This window comes from Accipiter gentilis, chromosome 14 (assembly GCF_929443795.1).
Source record: "Accipiter gentilis chromosome 14, bAccGen1.1, whole genome shotgun sequence".
NCBI lineage: Eukaryota > Metazoa > Chordata > Aves > Accipitriformes > Accipitridae > Astur > Astur gentilis.
In genome coordinates, this window is record NC_064893.1 from 524,563 (window position 1) to 546,942 (window position 22,380).

General features: G+C 40.8%; 1 protein-coding gene across 2 annotated transcripts in view; it reads right to left on the reverse strand.

Annotated features, from left to right (window-relative positions):
• Window positions 1-15,882, reverse strand: part of OSBPL10 (oxysterol binding protein like 10) — a 141,422-nt gene extending 125,540 nt beyond the window's left edge. For both annotated transcript variants that reach the window (XM_049816940.1, XM_049816939.1), the window contains exon 1: window positions 15,511-15,882. In XM_049816940.1, the coding sequence (XP_049672897.1) occupies window positions 15,511-15,818 (308 nt within the window). In that variant the 5' untranslated portion in view covers window positions 15,819-15,882. The remainder of the gene's footprint in view (window positions 1-15,510) is intronic.
• Window positions 15,883-22,380: the final 6,498 nt, after the last annotated feature.

Here is a 22,380-nt window from a genome sequence, read left to right on the forward strand (position 1 = left end):
AAGCAAGATCAAAAAAAATGGGATAGGACAGAGATCCTTAGAACATGGGAAAGAGGACAGGTGGATTCACACCATTCACCTGACCCTACAGAAAATCTTCATATTCAATTGCCAACCTGTTTGTTCAGCACAAGAAGGAGCAAGACTGTATCTGGCATCTGTTCAGCCCTCTTCCTCAAGGCTTTAATTCTTTAATTTAAAAACTAGCACAGAGAAAAAGTAAGAACCCAAGTTATGAGGCTAACAGTCGTAAGCTGCTACAGTCTGCTTAGAAGGTCCAGCTATTTCCCATGACTCATCTGTAGGGTTCAGTTATATGGAACTTAGTTATTGGGCCTGAAAATAGCTCATGGTCACAAGACTGTTCCAGGCGCCTTTAGAAGGCCTTGAACACAATAAAGAAGATAGAAGAAGAAAGATCCCAATTAGGAAAACACAGGTGCACATTCCACGATAAAGGGAACTTGGCACAAACAACCTCAATTCAGGGGCTTATCTTGACCAATTCGACTAAGACAAGTCTTGTATGCTTTAATTAACACAACCAATTATGTCTTGTGTTTGTGCGCGTGCACAGTACCGATGTAACCAATCACCGCTTATGCTTGTGCATGTGGACACCAAGTGCTTGCATGTAGTAGCCAATCAAAGTCTCTCAACAACTTAGAGAATTGTATAAAAATGATTAGCTAAGCTCAATAAACTGGCGACTTTAATCATCACATTGGTGTTCCGTCGTCCAGGCCCCGCACGGATTAATCCCTAAACCCTACACTCATCCCTCAATTCAGGTACTCCCACCACAACCCCTGTGCCCAAGAAGCACCCACCATCGGACCCCTCTACAAAAGGTAATGCACAGGGAGACACTTCTAATACTCTTCTCACACTTGAGAGGAGCACAGTGTGTGCTACGGGGAGCTCTGAGCTCTGTCTAGGTTTGAATGATCTGCCAGCCACAGTATGTCTTACAGGATTTTTTTTGGCCAAAATATAAACCACCGCACTGAATGAAGCAAGCTATGCTATACTTGCAACCTACCCTTTGCCGTTGAGCCCAGGGGCTGTGAATTAATTCAGTATAGCTCAAAAACTAACACCAGTCTGAGCTCACAGGCACAGATGAACTCCAAGCCACAAAGCGCTGAGCTCACCAAAGCAGGGCTGTGGGCAGCTGCCAATGCCAGCCATCAGAAACCACCACAACACTCTAGAGTGTCCCAAAAGCATGGCTATCACCCGCCTACGCCTTGTATCACCCGCCTACGCCTTGTAAGCAGCATAGGGCACACGAGGACATAAAGGCTGGAAAAGCACTGGATACCAGAAAGCTGCAGAATGAAACTTCCAATTTGAACCTCTGACTCCCTGGGAAGGACAGAGGGGATGAACAAGGCTGTCATAACTGACAGGTTATCAATTGCTTACTGTCTGCAACTGATTCTCATGTTTCTACTGCCATCTGAAAACTTTGCTTCAAGATACTGGCTGTTCTCATAGGTCCTTATGACTATCAAGTCTAAATTAGTATCTTAATTAAAAAAGAAGGATAAGAGTACCAGTGAAGTCATTATTTTCCCAGCATAATTACATTTTTGCTAGGGTTTCTACTATTAAAATATAACAACTGGGGGGAAAACTAGCAGTCCTGTTAGCAAGTTATTTAATGACAGAGGAAAACCAAGGAATTAGAAGCTTCTGGTATTCCAGTCTCTGGTTGTGTTTTTCTCATCCAGGAGCAAAGAGACCCAGCTAGACAGAATGACCCCCACATCAGGTGTCCCAGCTTTCACTTCTGGGGCAAATTACCAACCTTCCCCTAACCAATGCAATTTGGGGCTTGGGAAGAGAAGAGGATATTCTGAAATAAGCCTCAAAAGCATGTTTAGATTAAAGTGCCCTCCCAGAGAGAAACAGAGAGAGAGACAAGAAGAAAAGGAAAACAAAAATATGAACCACATACTTTATCAGCAACCTCCAGGTCCCTTGCATTTCACTATCTCCCTGATGATGAATTTACTTGGCACACTAAACGGCATTCCTTACTGGGTGTGGAACCATTGCAGGCATACTGTATGAAGCCTGGTAAGCATTAAATAAAATGTATACAAACACTTAACTGGACAGGACTTGTATCAATTGTAGCTGTAGTTTTTAGAAACAGAATATGGAATTACAGAAATACCTTAGGATGTCCAAAAAAATCTTGAACAAACCGAAGAGAATAGAGGCACTGACAATGGAGGGGTGGAGATGGAAGGGAAGTACAGCATGATTGCACAGTCAATTAAAAATAAATCCATGGAATTTTAACAGAGATACCTTCTACAATAGGAAGTAACTGTATTAATAAAGGTCACCATACTACATAAGAGGGTTTTTCTTCTCAGCACACATTATGTTAAGGACTGGCAAATACAAGTAGTTCATATTATCATTGTATGTTTAAAAAATGGCAGAAAAAGTTCCAAGCATATCCAAAACTACTCCTAGTTTATTTTTAGATCAACTAGATTTCAAGTTGACATCTTTTCAATATTCAGAATCTATTTTGTTGAAGCCAACTTTTTAAGAACAAGAACATATCAAGAGAAAGGTACTGACTGTACTGTATTACAATAATGCAATCCAATAAGGTTCAAAGCATAACCACATCCCATCAATAGATATTATAGCATAAATTTTCAATTAGCTGCCTTGAGTCAGCAAAGTTTTATAGAGGTTGTATCAGAGTTCACTGACTTCTTTGCTCATCCTTGGTTTGCGATGCTCTGTCCTCTGCAAGAATCATTGCCAGGAGCCAGCAACTCTTCAGTGCTACTTTCTAGTCTGCAGCTAAAAACATCAAGGAGTAAGGGACCTCAAGATATAATAACCTTCCTATAAACTGAAAGATTAACATTTAGATTTGAAACCCACCTTGTAATCAATGAAAGACACTTGTGGATCTCAGTTTTACACCAAGAAAAGAAAAACATATACATTACACCTGGCAATGATTTAATGAGGAAAGACTTGCTTTAGAGATCAAGCACTTCTTCCTCTAACCTCAACAGTGTAAGCATCACATTTGAGGCTTGTTCAAATTTTGTGAAGTACCTATGGTATTCTCAGATGAAAAATAAAGTTGTTTTTTTTTTTTTAAGAAAACACTATCACCATAAAATATGGTGTTAAAAGTTTATAAAGGAGAGCAGTTGTGCTACAACTTAGTTTCAGTAAGTTTTTTTTTTTTTACTGAGTAATGTATTGCAATACTGGCAAAGATGCAAGCAATACTGACGACCTTTTTTCTTTAATATATTATGGTGTGTTTGAAGTATTAATAACATTTCTAAGAAAACAGACAAGTAGAACAGTTTGAAAACACCTTTTCATCTGAAGTGTGCTTATCTTCATCAATCTAGGTCATCAGAATGCCAATACAAAGCTTCTGCATTCAAGAATCTGTCTTCCCAATTTTTTCTGGTAACTGCCTCACGTTCATCTAGCTATTTTTGGCTTGTGGATATATGTACATTACTCATACAATTTATGTGGAAGAAACACATAATAACAAGAGCTGATTACCACCTGCAAAAGCAAAACAAAAATTTAAAGGTAATTTCCAGGTAGAAAAAGACATATACATGATGCCAGGAGACAGCTGTCCTCAAACCCATTCTTCATTCCTCCCTCATTCCACACTGTGTACTACTTATATAATTCACTGAGGGTATATTCTCTATCACTGTTCTAGACACAAATTATTATGACATATTCTAAGTGAAAACATGGACTACCGGATACCTTCTAGTAGACAAATGCTTTCTGAACACATCTGTTTGGACAGTAATTTTTGTGCAAGTTGATAGAATAAAACATCTGTTTTTAAATTTGTTCTGTGTTTTTTCACTTTCAAAATGCAGATAATTTATCATTTAGGTTCTTAAAATTGAACCACATGAATGTTGGCATTTCTCCCAACTGCAAGTTTCATTTAAAATATTATTTCACTGACAGAACCTGTTCAACAAGTAATATTCATTCCACTCATATACAAGGGGCTAAGAACTCAGCTATGTTCCACTAATGCCATTTTTTGTGAACTGCATATATTTTTAATATATATTTACATAGAAGAAAAAAATGCAAAAGGCAAGTTAAGGTCTTGCTTTGGGAATTTTTTGAATTCTCAATTTTATGTCTTCCTTTCTGCTTGTTCTTCCTAGCTTTTAAAATTATTTTTTTCTTTAATCCATAGTCTAAAAGTTCCTGGTTGGAAAGAATGAACATATCGAAGACCATGCAGTATTTTCTTTACGCATCATATGGAAGAAAATACGATATACAAAGTAAGGATCTTGCTTGCAAGATCAGCGTGCTGGCTCATTTCCATCTCTTCTCCACCCCAGCTAGTTCAAACAAAGCTCTGCAGAAACCAGACCTTTCTCACATGCTGCATCATCTTAGGATAGTTGGAACTTATCAGCTTTCTGTGCCAATACTTTGCAGTCCAATGGGGTTTGCCTTCCCTTTACTCTTAGGTCTATCAATTCATTGACAGAAATGAGAAGTTTAAGTTTCTATGTTTGGTCTTTATCCTGACAGTTGATATGCAGCCATCTTCACAACAGAGTATCTTGTCAACACTGTTTCTAAGAAACATATGTATAGAGTCCACAGAGTCCATGAGAGGGTGGTTTCATCAATATGTTTTGAGATATGCAGTGTATTAGCCATGATCCTTCTGAAGAAAGCATATTTAGATTTGCGAGCAACAATTACTTCCAAAGACCTTTAAGCATTAGATTGCTGCTTCATTATATATATTTCTAAAAACGTTGTTCTACAAAAATCCAGATCCTCATTGTTTTAATTAAAAATAAATAAACAATACTTATAGTCTTTAACAGGAAAACAGTTTCATCATCACATATGCTTGAATTCCCACATAAACAATATTGTGTTTAAAAGGGCAAAGGTAAGTCTGGCACATTAATATATATATCCAGGTGGACACTGTCAGTAGCTACCTCTGGCTGCTATTCACATCAGTCATGTACTAGCCTGAAATAAGCTCTGCTACAGAAGGTGTCAGAGGAAAGAAAGCAAAACCAGAAAAATTGTCACTGTGTTACACATTCTGCAATTTAGAAAATACTAATTTCCTCTCTTCTTAATGGCAGAATTAAAATAAATAAGAGCAAATTATCTCACTTGGGTTTCTAAGACTTCATTCTGAATTCATGTTATATGATTTCCAGACATTCTTTTTTATTTTTTTAAAAAGTGGTAAAGGTCTATCCTTCTGCTGTCTTCAGTTGAATATCTACTTCCTTCCCTCCTCTGTTTCTTCCCTTTCCCTCCATCAGTTGTCCTCCAGAGGCTTCAACTCCTTTTCTAAATCTCTCCCACCATTCTACATCTCTTCATTCCTCCCTTGTTCTATGTTCTGTTACCAAACTACTCTTTCCTTGCACTTGCATTAATAAAAATAAGATAAAGTTTGATACATGAACCCAACAGTCACAAAAATCAAAGCCTACTAACCAGGGGAAAAAAGACGGGAAAAAAAAGATGGGAAAGACAAAACCCACACTACACCTTACTGTGTAGAAAGCAAACCGTCCAGCTCAAAAAAAAAAAAAAAAAAAAAAAAAAAAGAAATCTCTTTATTCCATTTTCAAGAGCAGGAGCTTCTATAAAAAGCTTACTGTGGTAAGACACCACCACCCCCCAAAAAAAACCCCACTCACCTTCAGGAGAGGTTTTTGTGCCATTGCAAAATACCCAAATGCTTGCAGCAATGAATAACACATTTTGCTTCTCCGTTGTGCCAACACTTCAGTATCTTTTTCATGATCAAGTTCATCTTCCTCTTATCACCATGATAAAAGCAGTATGGAGAAACCCGATCAATTCCCTGCCACCTCCAAATAATGGGAACAGACAAGTTGGCCATTTCCCCTCTTCCCCCATTTTTTTTTAATTTTATAAATTTAAGGAGAATAGCAGCAGAATGCCTGGTCTTGCCTGCAGTAGCTTAAGCCATTCTCCTTTTACCAGGAAGGTTTTCTCCATATTCCAAAGCTAGAAAAACACACACAGCCCTCTCCTAGTGAGGTTAAACATACTAGTCTGACTCCGGTGCGTACATTTTCCCACAGCACGTATGTGTCCCTTACATGAAAGCATCATCCTATCTTGATTGAAGATGTAGCAACCGATATGGCTGCAAGTGGCAGTGTGGTTCACAATTCTGTATATAAGGTAAATGCAGAAGCTTTATCAACACAGACGCTCAACTTACATTTATGCAATTCCTCTAACTTTTAAATGTCCTGTTGAATGACCCAAGACAAGTTGTCCCATCACACTTCTTAACTGTGCTCCAAGTCCATTCTCAACCAAATCAAATAATCATCGACTTATTTTATAAAAAATCTTGGGAACCTGATGAAAGGCAGACTATATAAGGTGCAACTCTTAATACTGCAACAGTTAATCTCTAAAAGGCTGTGTAACTGAAGAAAAGCCACTTCCTAGGTCACTGAGAAATAGGTACTTGATAAATGAACTTGTAGTAGTAACTTATTCAAAACCACAGAAAAATATTACGTTAGGGATTTCAACTTACAACCATCCAACTGATAGCCGAAGGTCTTTTCAGTCAAATACCTTAAGGCACCTGCAAATACTGTACAACACTCTTGAGTGGGTGCACTGGACTGAGAGATACACAACAGCAACTACGTTTAGCCTGTAGAAGGGTCCTGAAACAAACACCAAGTATACAGCAATTAATACTACGTATCAGTGTAGCCCTGTCTTTTATTTTGAAGAATAATACTCCAAATTTTAAACTGTAATTTTATTGGAAAGATACTACTAACAAAGTGTTAGGTTTCACCAAGCATGTAGTGAATGATTCAAAATGGTAAGGTTCATCAATACTTCGTGCATCCAGCTCCTTTCCACCAAAACCAATGGAAAAGTTCCCATGAAGTTTCCCTGAAGGAAACTACACTATGCATATTTTAAAAAGTATAAATGCAACGACCTAGGTAATTGCATATGCCTCTCAGCCAATCCAATGCTCAATAAAGTAATGCAACAGCTGATACAGTACATTTTTAAACAAACAAAAGATATTTAAAGCAAGATAATTAACACTAATGAGTATGCATTTACTAAAAACAAAATTTCCTCCAGAACACCTGCTAGGTTTCTGATATCACAAGTTTGCTTCATAATACTAACAGCACTGAAGCAATGTTCTAATGCACGCAGTGCTGAGTTTTAAGTACAATCACATTAAATGCATTGAAAAACAGTTAAGAGATGGAGCCAGCCTCAAAATATAACTAAATGAGGATCTTTGAGTGAATGTATTTCTAATAGGGTTCCTTGGCAATCAGTTCCTGGCTTTGGAGTGTTTAGCAATGACCTAGATGGGAAAAAAAATTTCCATAGTGATTGCTGATGACATGAAAGTAAGCTATCATCAGCTAACAACACACATTCCAATACTGTCAAAATAAAATCATATATCTCGTGACAAAAAGTCATAATTATAAGATAGAGGATTTACCTGGAAAAGCACTGACTCATAAAAATTCAGAGTAAGGAAAAATCTACTGATTATTTTGTCCAAGTAATTCTTGCAGCTAATAATCAGTTTCCTCAACTATATTTTAAAATTATTGTCTTCTGTAAACAAACAACTACTATTTTTACCCCCTCAAAACCAGGGCATGCACACACCACGAGAAAGTCCAAGAAGTATCACTGGGGATATGCAAAAACATGCTAACCATGGAGAGAGCATACTGCGAGGAGACAGCTCCCACAGCACTCCTTTTCATCACCTTCCCATCCAAAAAAGGATAGTTAAGTGCTACTCTTCACTTCAACACTTCTGGCACTCATTTTGGTAGTACTATGCCATATGTTACTGGATCAAGAAGTATACCGGGTATCAGGAGAAAATAGCATAACGAGCACCAGGGTGTTGCGCCACTGACAGCTTAAGCAAAGCAAGTAGGAAGTAACAAGAGCCTGGGTATGAAGATACCTGTCTGGAGAACCCAGGCAGCAGCAGGGAACATGAGGTCTCAGTGTTTTGTGTAATTAGACTAACAGTTAAACTTACAAAGCAAGATGAACAACCTAGCTTTCAAAAAATAAAGAAGATGACCTGAAAAGCTAATGGTCTCTGAACTTTTTAAGCAGGCAGTGTTGAGTTGGAGGAAATGGGATGTATTACCCCTGTATTTGATCCCCAGTGCAACCACAACTGAAACTGTACACAGTTCTGGTGTCCACATGTGAAGAAAAACATTGAAATACCAAATAATAATCAGAACTATCATAAATTATTAAAATTACTCAGAGATCTGACTTGCAGCAAGAAAACTCCATTGTTCTAGATACTCCAAATACAGACAGAAGATAACCTAGCCTGCCTAAAAAGACTGCACACATAAATTAAATTTGATACGAGGTATCTTCAGTCTCATGCACAACCAACATAACCAGATTCAGTGAAAAGTCAAAGGCTGACATGTATTCAGAACAACAGGCAATTTTTTAAGTAGTGATTAAAGGTGGGCAAATTGTTCCCATAGCTATGGTAAAGAATCCTCTATCGCTGGAAGATAAATTCTCAGATAGATACCCAAAGAAAAACACAAGTCTAGGTGTAACAGAAACCATGACAAATTCTATGCCTTGTGCCACACAACTGGGTAGTTAAGGACCTATGTTCTTCAACTTTAAATTACCTACTAATTAAATACCATCTTCAAAAGAGAATGCAGTAGCATTTAGACAGCGTTTACTGAAACATTTTTATATGCAACAGTTAAATACTAAGCAAACTTTGCCTCCCTGGATTAGGTTCCAAAAAGTAATCAAACATCTCAGTAAGATATCCACAAAAGCCTACAAGATCTGAAGCACAATACTGAGATACTTGAAAATAAAGTTGTGGAAGTGTATTAGGACTAAAGAAACAAACTCAGCATTTTCAGCTGAACCAAATTTAATACTTTTTGGTTTCATCATTCATTATATATATATTATATAACAAATACAATTGTACATTAAAAACCACTAGTTACGGCAATTTTAGCATCCTTTTCACTTAGAAGGTTCAGCCTTTTAAATACATCATAAAGAACAAAGCAAGAGTATTAGGAAAAGCTAAAGCCCAAATACATTCTTCTTATTAAACAATTGTTTTTAAATATAAAATGACTGGGGAAATCTTTTGAATACTTTTCTTATACACTCATAAAAAGACTCCAGGCACATTACTTAGTTTAACAACTCACTGTCACTTCTCCTACGTGAACAAAATCCATATTCATAAACTGGTTTTTTTTTTTTAAATGAGCCAGCAAGTGCATGTGTGCTCCCTTGAACCACATTTATCATTGTGATGCCAAGCACAGAAATCACCATTCAAAAAAGCTACCAGCAAAATGAGCTAGTAATAACAAAACCCAGATGAGGGTAAGTGCTTCAGTGTTAGTGCCAACTGCCACTTCTTTTCACTGTCTGAAAGTGTGACATCTGGGTGAAAGGAAGACCACGCTCTATTTTGCCTGTCACTTTCCCTCTGGTACAAGACTGCTGCTCAGCTCTGAAGTGCACTTGGAAACCCCAAATATACGCCCTGAGTGAAAATGCCCAAGTCTCATTTGTTTCAAACAGATTTTTTCTACATTACCACCAAGCATCTTATGCATAAGATTGTTATGCATCATATGAATTTATCCTCTGCATAGGCATAAGCAGCCCTGACACCAGGGGACACAAGCAGCTGAGGAACAAAGAACTTCGGTTACCTGCATGGGGACAAGAAAAATATCCATGGCAGTTCTCCAACCAGAATGCACATCTCCACAGTGCAAATCAATTCCTTAACCACAAGACCATCTTTTCCATTTCAGCCAGAGATTCAAAGTTGTCTTCTTCCAAACGTTTCTTGTAAGCATCACTGAAGGGCAGAGAATGATGCATTTCTCAGCCTCCCTCTTACCCTGTTAAAATTCTTTCTCTGACTCCATTGTTTGAACGGCCTTCTCCATTATCCCAACAGAACTAGTTTAGAGGCAACAGCAAAAGCTATTGAAACTAAATCAACCAATTCATGATTAAACCAGTTAGGTTTAATCAACCATTAATGAAACAAAGACAAAGTGCATGTTAAGTGAAAGTTCTAATTTTTCCACAAAGAAATTAGGGATATACTTTTAAAGATACTACTTTTTTTTTTTCCACTTTTTTGTTTTGTTTACTTTTTTTTAAGTGAGCATTATGACATTACAGGGAAAAAGTTTCAACACAAAAAGTTAAAGAAGGAGAGGGAAAAAAAAGAAAGCTTACATTTGCATGTAATTATTTCTGCTACATAGATTTCAGGATTAAGAAAAAAAGATTAGTGCCTTAATCCAAAACAGAACTTATTAATAACTGATTTTTTGACATTTTAAATTCCAATTTTATTTGAAACTGATGACAGACTTCTTAATTTCAGTAATGTAATATACGTGACTCCTGAGTGTTCAGCACAGAAAATATCCTATTCATTTGTTCAACAGAACTAAAACATGTTGGTTTTAAGTAATTTTCTCCCTTTCCACATTGGATCTACTACAAACAGAATCTACATGTGAAGGGACAACACAGTTTCTAGTAAAATCTCTTTTGCAAGTAAAATCTTTAGTAGAATGTTAGCCCAATATTATCAAAATGCCTTGAAAATTTAAAGTTTCCATAACTCCTAACAAATTATAATCAAGGTTCCAAAATTTAAGGAGCAGATTTCCAACAACAGGAGAAAGAGAGAGGGTTGCATCTCCAGCTCCTTAAAATGGAGTTGCCCCCTTCCCAAACACTGCAAATAAGTCCTGGAAGGTACTAAAAAGCCCTGTATAGATATGCCAGAAACACACTAAGACAAAAAAAGATAGGCAGCAGAGGAGTTGGCATTTATCCGATTCTAGCAAGAACACAACATATTCCCGTTTCAGCAAACGTCACAAACATTAAATAAGCACATGGTTATTTTCTCCTTCTCAGATACCGTCTACTGTTAGAATCCTGACAGTATGGTTTATTCTGTACTAAAAAACACAGTTTATTTTTCTAGGACAGACTTCCCTCCCAGCAGCTATATTGGTATACTTACAGAACTACAGTCATATAGTTGGTTCAGTAACCATCTACTCATTTTTTTACACTGGGAGACGACCACAATTCATTGCTAGAACAACTTGACTGGTACCATTGAAGAACTAACAACTACTAGAGGTGTTAACTACCCCAAAGCTCCCCAAGCAGATATGTCAATCCCAAAATTCTGCAAAAGATGGACTAGCAAGAGGTAACAATCTCTTTCTCCAGAATATATATAAAATAAAATACAAAAAAAAAAGTTACACGCAGATTTTTGTAGGTGCTATAGCACAAAACAGCATTGACATAATTTGTCAACATACTGAGAAAATGACCCCCCTGTAACACCTACGGTCAGAGCAGCACAACCTCTGGCGGTATCCTAGCTGCTGTTTGGGACACTGGAAACAAGGAAGGGTCTTTCTGTGCTGGCAGCAGTCAGACTGCAACTGTTCTCTGCAACTAGACAAGTAAAGAGACCACACCACAGCATTGTGAAGCCCAGTAAAAACACCGAGTGCAAAAAAAATCCCCAAATTGCCCCAAAGTACACTTTTTGTTGACATACAAGGAAGGCAGCTAATCCCCAAAAGAAGTCTAGTGGTGCCCAAGCACAAGAAGCGCATTGGGCATGATTCATGCAGACTGGCAACACAATGTATTTCTCAACCGAGAGAGTAAACAGAAACATGCCAAAGTAATGCTTTAGAAAACACCTGGGCTACAAAACAATTTACACAGAGCAGTTCAGGTCAGAAAAGCAACAACAACGTCCATCAGCTGGGGCTCCATTTGTTGTTGTTACAAATCCAAATTTAAGCCCCAGCCCAAATGCAGCTGATCCAGGGGCTTATACACGCTTGCAGGACAAAACCCTACAAGTACGAGTAGTAAAAACACTTTAAAGGGAAAAGCAAGGAGGGGGAGGCAACCACATGTGAATTTCACACTACCTTGGGCAAATGGAGTTTTAAGACTTTTTACAACATTTTACCAATCTATTGAAAAACAGGATGATAATGCCACAGGCAATAAGTATTTCATTAATATCAATTTAATTCATGCAAAATAGGTTTTGCATGACATGAGATGATTCTACAGAGGTATATTAGTCCATCAAACCCATACAACTCCCATTTAAAATACAAGCTACTACCCTCCCATACACACAGAACAAGTAAATCCCAACAGAAATGCTTTGTAACAGTACTTCAGTTCTGAGAACATAATTACTTGTAATTTCATAGTAAAGACAGTCAGATGCCCCAATGTCTCAGGCCAGACACAAGCGTTCTCGTGTCAAAGCATCTGTGTGTCAGATTAAGTGCTCTCTGCATTCATACCTGTGTAAATCCACAGACTTCAGTGGAGACACTCTAGATGCCCAGGCCCCTTGATACCTTTATCACACAACAAACTGCCTCAAAGCAACCAAACAAAAACCAGCATTTCTTTCTGCTTGTTATAAAGGTGAAGAAGAACCTCAGTCATTTCCAGATCAGGTCGTGCTTGACCTGCTAGAGCAGGTTTCAAAGAGATTTCTTCAGTAATAAACAACAAACCCTCAGAAATTCTTAAAACTAAGGACTAATGCAGCTCTCCAGATTGACTGAATTTGAGGCCTTCAATTACTTCAGTTAATGCTTATAAATGCAGTGTTATGCTTCAGTATTCATACTCAGTTGCCTTAACCAAAATAAGACTACCTTATATACACCTGATAAAGGACAACTGATAAAAAAGTGACACTAGTTCATTATAATTCAAATTACAATAATTTCTTTAGACTTGTAGAGGCTACCCTGCACAGTAAGTGTTGGATAACCTAGGAAACCCTTTCAACTTCAACACCACGTGGCATAGCTAACATTAAATAGATTTAAATTATTTAGGCTAATGGATAAGGAGCTTTAAAGAAGAACATTCCAAATCCATGATCACTGAACTCTGTCAGCTTTTGCTTTATTTTTCCATTTTACTTATATTCACACCATCTGGCTGTATTGATCATGCAGTTAAACAATCTTGTGGTTTTTCAGATGAAGTAAATTCAAAACTAATTTGTATGATTGTTCAGCAACACATACTCTTGATTGATTTGCAGGTGCCAGCTATGAAGTCACTTACCAATTCTTATAGACTGAGCTCTAATTCACAGAAAACACACTCCATAACAAATATTCAGAAGGCTAGACAGACAACCACACTTGAACCCATGGATCACTACTCATTTATTCGACGTTATGTAAGAAGACCAACTTTTGTAAGCCTCAGGTTTCAACTCTTTTGTTTAGAAATTGTATCAGATTCCCTACCCCAAAAAACCAGATACATACATCGACAGAACAGAATAAGCAAACAAACTAAAAAAGTTACTTGGCCTAGAAGCTCAGTGTCATCATAAACCGCTTGCTCAACAGCCAAATTTATAGAAAATAAAACTGGTAATTGACAAAGCATGATAAAGCAGCATTAAAAAAAAAGACTCCTAAAAATAAAGACATTAATTTCCAAGTGTTATAGTAGAATTGTTTAAGTGACATTTATCTTTTTCCCATGATGTTTTCAGATAAAAGTTTATTGGACATACACAGATTATACATGCTATTTCAAGCTGTCAGCCTTATCAAAGATTTAATCTGATCCCAAATACAACAAACAGGCACTTCTAGACCCAAAGATTTATAAGCAATGACCTGTATTTTGTAATTTCATCAGATTACATGAAAACGACCCTTAAAATCACTCAGAGTAAAAAAGAGTTACCATTTCTACAAAAAGAGATGGAGGTGTCAGGGGGAAAAAAATGGGGTAGGGTGAGCTCTTAATTTTCAGTCATGCATTTTAGTCCTACATTTTAGGTATCAAAATGTGTTTATTTGGTTTTTAAACAAAACTACGGGAGGACTGCATAGATCAACATATACAAGTCTAATGTGAATCTAGCACAGAACTGCAGTCACCAAGTGACAGTACAGGGCCTTCCCTATGTCTACGTTGAAGCAGTCTAGTTTTATGGAGATGAGTGTGTATCCAAATCACACCAGACATACTCATTATCATTCACAGCTGGTGCACCTATGTATGCCTTCCAGTGTATGGAATTAGACCAGCTCCTGAAACTTTTCAGGAAGTACTGCTACAGTACTCCTACCACTGATTTAGCCCCACACCAGTCAGCATCATAGCATCATTGGCATTTGTGCAATTTAACTCTGTCACTTATAAATGCTTTAAAATTACTGTCAGAACATCAAGGTCCCAGCCACTCCCATGTTCTTACTGCTTGGGATCACTTAATATAAGCAACAGCAGGTTTTGGTAGGTTTGGGGTTTTTTTTGGTTTTTAAAGGTTCGTGCAGAGGTTTGTAACTAGTCCTGTAAATGTCCTCCTCTTCAAAACCACCACTGTGATGCCTTACATTAAAAAGTCAAGCTTCAGATAGATACTCATCTTCATCCATCCACCAAGAGGACAAAGTTTAATAACGGAAAGTAAAACACTAATAAGAAATCTTCTCTCTTGATTTCAATAGATCCCAATACACATTCCACAGTCTGGCTTCGATTCTAAGAAATTTTGCACTGAGACACTAGATTCAAAACCAGACCTTCCTTGGGACTCCCACAGATGCACGTCAGCCGGTCCACACCCAACAAATTGCAGGACCGGGGCCTGTCACCGTATCAATACAAATTACGACTTGTCTAACAGGAAGGACATAGCAGCAGAGGAGATCTTACTGAACACACAGGTAACTGTTTCCGCTCTCCCACGCCGCAGCAAGAAAATAATAGCCATGATAATCACAAGCATGGCGTTTTCCCCATTTCTTTTGGGAGCATCTCACCCAGTTTTTCATTCTTCAGTCATCCAAGGTAACTTCACAGAAGAAGGAGACTAGCCCGACAGAAACGGAGCCTAAGAACGGAAGGCTGCCGGGAGAACAGCCTGTGCAGCCCGAGTCCTCCCCCGCCCCCGCCCGCACCTGCGGCGGGGGCGCTGGGGGCCGCCGCTCCGGCCGCCCTGCCCTGCGCCCCCCGGCTCGACACCGGGCCGGCCGCCCGCCCCGTCCTTACGCCCAACTGCTCCTTCGCTTGGGAAAACGGACAAACAACACAAAACAAAGGGAAGCGGGCGCGGAGGGGAAGGGAGCCTGGCCTCGGGCAGGGCCGGCGACACAGCCCGGCCTACCTGCCCGCGGCGGCCGGGGAGGGGTCGCGTCGGGGCGGCGGCGCCAGCTGCCCGGACACCATCTTGGGGGCGGCTGGGGGTGAGGAGCGGCGCCCGCTGGGGAAGGACGCGGCCCCGCAGCGCCGCCGGGAGCCGGCCCGGCGGTTTACCTGCTCTGCCAGCCTTGCAGAAGGTTGGTGTATTTGCTGAGCGTCCCTTCCAGCACCGGCTCCCGCCGCCTGCCGCTGCCACCGGGCGCCTGCGCGCCCCCCGGGCTGGCCGCCGCCGAGCCGGGGCTGCTGCCGCCGCCGGCCCCCCCCCAGCCTCCGTCCAGCCTCCCCGCGGCCGCCGCCCGGCCCGGCAGCCCGCGGCTGGCGGAGGAGGACGAGGGCGACGAGCCCGCCGACGTGGGGCGGCTGCTGCTGCGGCTGCTGCTGTTGCTGCCGCCGCCCTCGGTCGCCGCTGCCGCCTTCTCCATGGGGGCCCCACGGCGCAGGGCTGCGAGCCCGCTCCGGCTGCGGCTGCCGCCCGTGCCCGGCAAAGCCCTGACTCAGAGGCGGCGCGGAGAAGGGGCGGCGCCCGCAGGAGAAGGGGCCGGGCCGCGCCGGGCGAGGGAACCGCCGCGCCGCCTCCCCGCGAGTCGCCAAGGGGAGTTGGCGGCGTTCGGTGCCCCGCGGCCCGCCGGGCTCCCGCCCGCCGGCCCCTGGGCCGCCCCCCTGGGCCTGCCCGAGCCGGGGGCCGGAGTGCCGCCGCGGCGGCGGGAGCCGCTCGGCCGCCGCGGGAGCCGGGCGGCAGGCCCCTGCGCGCGGGAGGGTGCCACGCACACGGGCGGCGAGGGGGGAAAGGCGTGACCTGCAGACGGAGCGGCCGGTGCAGCGAGGCGGCCCACGGGCCTGAAACACGCCCGCGCGTGCCGTGCGAGGCAGAGGGGTGACCCCGGAAGAAACGGTGCCCGGCACGCGGGGCGGAGGTGCGGACCCACGCAGGCGCCCGGGCCGATGGCGCGGGGAGGGTGCCCCGCGTCCGCAGTGCCGGGCCCTCCTTCCTGAGGCAGGGAGAGGAGGGAGCCCAGCACGCGGGGCCCGGCAGGCACGCCCCCCCATCCCCGGCAGGCCTCACACGCACACGCGTGGGGAGCGAGGAACGCAGCGGCTGCGTGCAGGGTGTACTCGCAGAAACGCCACCGGAGAGGAGGACGCCCGGGCTACGAAGTATATGACTGGCGCACGCAAAAGCTGTGTCCACCAGAGTGCAAAGCGTAGCGCCGGGGAGGGGGTTTCTTGGTACAAGCTGATGCACTCCGCTGCCCCTTACCACAGAGCATGACACCGAGGAGACCACTGTCCGTGACACAGTACACCAGCAGCACAGAGCAGTGCCTGCGCTCAGTAAAAAATCAAGAGGTGGGTGGGTGGCGTGCCCAACACGCAGCACGTGCTGCTGCACATAATGTGTACCAGCATACCGTATCAGTCATGTTATTCATCCAGACTTTGCAAAAAATATGATTCTGGGTTACGCCACCCACCCTGAAAACAGGGGATGTAACCTCAGGATCACTGTAAAAAGCTAAGCAGATCCTTGTACAGTCAGCTCGGTACAAAGCTGTGCGGTTACATACTCTCAGATCACTTCTGTGGCCATCCTTGCTGCATTAGTGAAGCACCCCAGTTTTGTTACAGTACGTGTCTCCACAGCATACCAGACATGTGGTTATTCTTGTCATTTTCTAACTGGAGACCTGAAATACAGAGGAGCTCGGAGAGTCCATGACAAAATACAAACTGAGGTTAGCTCCTGTGCTTTCAACCCTGTGGAAAGTTTTACAGTCCTGTCTACCAGAGATTTTTTGAATGTACCGTGTCCTGTGCCCCCTGCGTTCTGCACCTCAGAAGATACTCAAACCATCTGAATCCACCTGCAGTTAGAGGTCTCCATTCCCCATATAAATCAGCATAGAGAGGAGGGCTCCTAACTTAGATTCTCCCAGTTTTCTCTCTGGAAAATCCTACCATATGTGTTGTGGTTGGGTAGCTGAAATGTTGGGCAACCTGATCCTGAATTTTGGGTGGTTAAACTTATCATGTTGTAGCTAAATACTGAGGCACTGCAGCCTGGAAACTTGAATTTTAATTTAGTATTTCATTGGTGGAACATTTAATGCACATCTCTTGCGGTACAGACAAAGATTATGAACTCAGTTATTTGTTAAAACAAAATATTTTAGAGTAACTACTTTTCCAAGTCAGAGCTATTTCTTAAGATGTTCCTGTAAAATTCCCCAATCATTGTTTACTGTGGAAAGAAACTCCATGACTACAACCCGAAAATCCTCATTCTTAGGCTCAACTCCACTACTTCTGATGACCACAGTTTTCAGAAGGCATTGGAATGAGCAAGGCATGCTCCTTCAGGAAGCTCAGACCCTGCTCGCTGGAGATAAGGATAAGACCCTTTCATTTCTCCTCATAATCAGTTACAATTCCAGAACAGTAGAATAAAATGCTTTAATGAAATAAGAGTGTAATCACATCAGCCACTGCAACACATTATCTATATATGTTCTAGATTATAGGTAATGAATGTAATTTTTTCTGCCTTCTACAGAGTTTATTGGAAGGGAATTATGTCAGGAAAGAAGCCGCCTTACACAGGTATAGAGAAGCTTCTCCATACCTTTCTGTACAATAAAACTCAAGTATGTGGTGCACTTATCAGGGTGTTTCTGAAATGAAAGGGACAACAGGCTGTAAGGATATTATGTCTCCAGGAGAATTTTGCAAAATCCCAAAACGTTCTTCACTGCTGCTTCACTGGGATGTGATAACATAGGAAGTCCTCTTACAGGTGATAAACTAGTGAGTAGGTAGGAAGCAAAACACAGGAATAAATAGCTACTTTTCAAATAGAGGGAAACCACTACTCTGAGTTGGGATCTATGTTATTCAGTGTCTACTTAAATCAGAATCCCTTCATTTGCTCATAGTTAAAACTAGAATCAAGTGCAAAAAATAGTAGAAGGATCTCACAGTAGTGACTAAATCACTGAAAAAATGGCAACTGAAATTTAATGTTGCTAAAACCCAAAGTAAATCACATGGAGAGAAAATAGCATTTACTGTGTACACATGAAGATGATCTATAAATTAGCTATAGCTTCTTAGGAAAGAGATCTTGGAGTCATTTTAAGTAATCCTCTGAAAACCGCATCTCCATTTTTCAAGGGTAATCAAGCAAACACCTGTGATGAGCTCATAAGGAAAACAGAAGTAACAGCATGCTGCTATATAAATCTATAGTACAGCCAGTGTCTGTGTAGTCTGCATTTATAATATGCCTTCAAAAAGGAAAGAGTAAAAAGAGAAGAGGCATAAACCCCAGCTTTTCTATGAGGAGAGAGCTAACCAAACATGGTTTTCAGTTGGAAGAGACAACCAGTGTACAAGACGGTATTCAGGTTAATGGGAATGATTCTTCACTCTTTCTCATGAAACAAGAACTGTGGGGCAGCTGGTTTAAAACACGCACAACACTTTTTCTCATGATTTGTACTTGTAAAACTCATTGTTCTGAGATGGATTTGGATGCCAAATGTCTAGAAAGATTAAAACAGCAGCTGGTTTTGAAGAACCTTTAAACAAGGTTGACCAAAGTGTTTTGGACATATTCAAAGTTCAGAAAGGCCCTAAACTTCTCTTTGAAGACTGCTTATTGATGAAATAATGCCTGCCCTGTTCGTGAGTCTTTCTCTAAGCACCTACTAGTGGAAGGAATAAAGTACTGGACTAAATAGACTTTTGGTTTAACCTATAGTGCAGTTTTTCGTATACTAAGGATTCCTCCCTGTTGGTTAACCAAAGGTCCTTTGAGTCAGACATTGGCACTCTATGCAGCTTTTAGATTGTATTTAAGCAAAAGAGTATGTAACTCTTCTCATCCCTTTTCCTTTCCCAGTATGTACGTACTGTTGCAATCTAACAGAGCTGGACAACCTTTCATAGCAATCTTGATATCAGTGAGCCCCTACCCTCATTTATTTTAAGTTATTAATGTTCTTCAAAATGACTGAACCTGTATTTATCTTCTTTTACTAGCTAATGGTCTGTCCCAGTAGAGCTAGATTTCAGGGTAATACGCACCGACTTAGTTTGATGCAGTATTGCATGATGTATGCTTTGTTACAAGTATTCTTAATTAGCTATTTATTAACAGCAACCTGCCTAATGAAGGTTCTCACTGTTCCCAAGGTAACACAGCTGCTACATTACAGTCTTTCTTTAAAATGTTACTTTCACTCTCTGATCAAACCAAAATTTTGCATCTTTCATTAAGTACCCAAAAGAATCAAAGTACCTTATTGTTTATCGCACCTTTTAGAAAGCAAAACATCTGGTAAGGTAACAAATCCGATATTGTTTGCCCTTATCAGGTAACAGAAATGTTTCTCCATCCTTTGCTAAGCTACACAGTTTTAGCTTCTAGAACAAGGTCAGCTCATAATTTCTGTTTCCTGGTTATCTTGGTTTGGGTTTCTATACCTTTTTAACGCTCCCATAGCAAACAGTTTTCTAGAATTGCTTTCCAGTTTCTTTTTCCACTTCCTCCCACCACCAGATTTCCACACAACTTCTTACCATCATAATCATATGGAGGAATTTAACTATATGGTCTACATATAGCAGAAACTACTTCTGCCCTGTCAACATTCAAGCATTGACTCTATTCCATGGAAATGCCCCAAGCCTTGCTAAGTTTTACTGTCTCCTCCTTGCCCTACAGAGTTCTCCTGAGACACTGCCTCATTTCACATGAGCTTTGGAGACTAAAGCCATCTGTCACTAAACTGCAGGAAGTACTTAGGGCAAAAACATACCACTGTGCACCTCTATCACCACTGTCTATAGACATCAGCACTGTAATGACTCAGGCACAATCTCTAAAGTTCAGTTCATGCCACAGTCACACCTGCACCAAGCCTGCTCTCACTAATGCTTCCCCAATTGTCTACTGCCAGAGAGTGAATGCAGCAGGCAGAACAGTGCACAGCAGCAGCATGTTCTCCAGTCCTTCCTCAGATCAAGTTCCATAGATTCCTGGACTTGAAGGGTCTAAAAGAAGCAGTGACCCCTCTAATCTGGCCTTTTTCATAACACAGTCCAAGAACTGTAATACTATGTTCTATCTCATATAATGGTTTCACTTGGATTTAACCATCATGTCATCCATGAGTAAAACACTTCTGACCTGAGGATTTCAAGAACTTGTTGAAGCTACCATTAACTTTGCAGTCTGCCAACTTTAGCATTGGCTTTGCTGAATCAGTATGCATCTTATTCTCCCTCTCTGGTTCCTGTAAGCCTGCAATGTATACTAAACATGCTTCTTTGCCACACTTAATCCTGTTGTCAGCAACTTCTCATCCAGGTTTCTCATCCACCAGCATAACCATCCTTCTAAACCTCACTTAAAGCTGGTGAGAGGGAAACAGTCAAGAGAGATGCAGCATATGGCAAAAGTACCCAAACTACCTTTGCTGCTAGAAAAAAAAATGAGCCAAGGAAACAGAGACTTGCATGCAGGATAATTTACTCTACCATAAGGCGTTACAAATTCATTTGGACTGAGGTTTGTGCTGCCACAGCTAGACTCTCATAGCTTGTTTACTCTGCTGCAGTGCACTGCTCTGTAATTTGCAGGTTAGACTAGTTGAAACAAGACATGATCAAAAAGTCTGACCCTCTGGAATACAAACTTTGGGATGGTTAGCTGGAGAGAATACTAGTTTATATTATGCTTATGATATATATTTGCATTGGATGTCATTAAATGTGCCTGAGAAAGTGATGTGTATGACAACCATGATGAAAAGTATTTTCTACATAGCTACAATCAACCCTTTGAAATGCAACTAGAAACAAATAGGAAACCAGTGCATAAAGAAACTAAGTGAGCATAAATATCACTAACACTACATATTATGTATTTTAGCTAGTGGGAACAGCCTTATTCTCTGCCAGATAATGTTTGAACAGTTGTCATAGGTAGTCGCAAATACAATTCTTTAAAATAGATTCATTCATACACTGAGGCCAGAAGAAAACACTGAGATTATCTAGCATAACCTGCTGGATAACAGCAACCCTTTTTGGTCTGATGTGGAATTACAGATAAATGTCAATATACCAAATCTTAACAGCATGCAGGCATTTTTACCCACTGTTTTTCTAGCTCTATAGTTAAACATTTAGAGATTTGAAAAGTACACTAGCCCACTAAGAATTAAATTCAGATTCAAGACCAGGCTCAGTTTACTCAGTGACGGTCTCTTATATCATATCTCGAACCAGTGTTTAAGCTGTCTTTTATCCCCCTTTTTTGGAGAGCTGGGTGGTTCCACTGGAATCTGCCAGATTTCAACATTTATTATTCATAAGGCATGAGGCTGTGTATCACTGTAAAAACATCCAGCTTAGTGACCATCCACTTTCTAAATTAAATATCTATGCACCTGTAATCTTATGCCTAATTTGCAAAATAATTTTTACATCCTAAAAGTATTGCTATAGAGCACTTATACTGCAGAGTGTATATTTATTGATAATATAGTGCTAGCTTATGCCACTTAAGCTCTGACCTCATACTCCACCAACAGCAATTTGTATAGTTGTTTGATAATGGCATGCAGTATCTTATAGCTTAAGAATTAGTCTCATTCAAATTGGACCAGTCTCTAATACGCTTATTCACCCACAGCAGAGCTGTGGTTTACTCACATCAGCTTTAAAAATACTATTTAGGTAGTTCGGGAATCCACCACACAATGGGATGACAGTTTAAGAAAAAAGGAAAGAACTATGCGCTAGAAATTAAAAACAAAACACAAACATTTAAGATTTTTTGGCACTGCAAAAGGGAGAAAAATTCAGTTAATAAAACTTTCTAACAACTACTTATGCAGAAAGTACTTCAGATACTAATTTCAGACTCCATTCTGCAAGCAGTTTCATCTACAGAAACCTAATTGAAACAAATACAAGTTT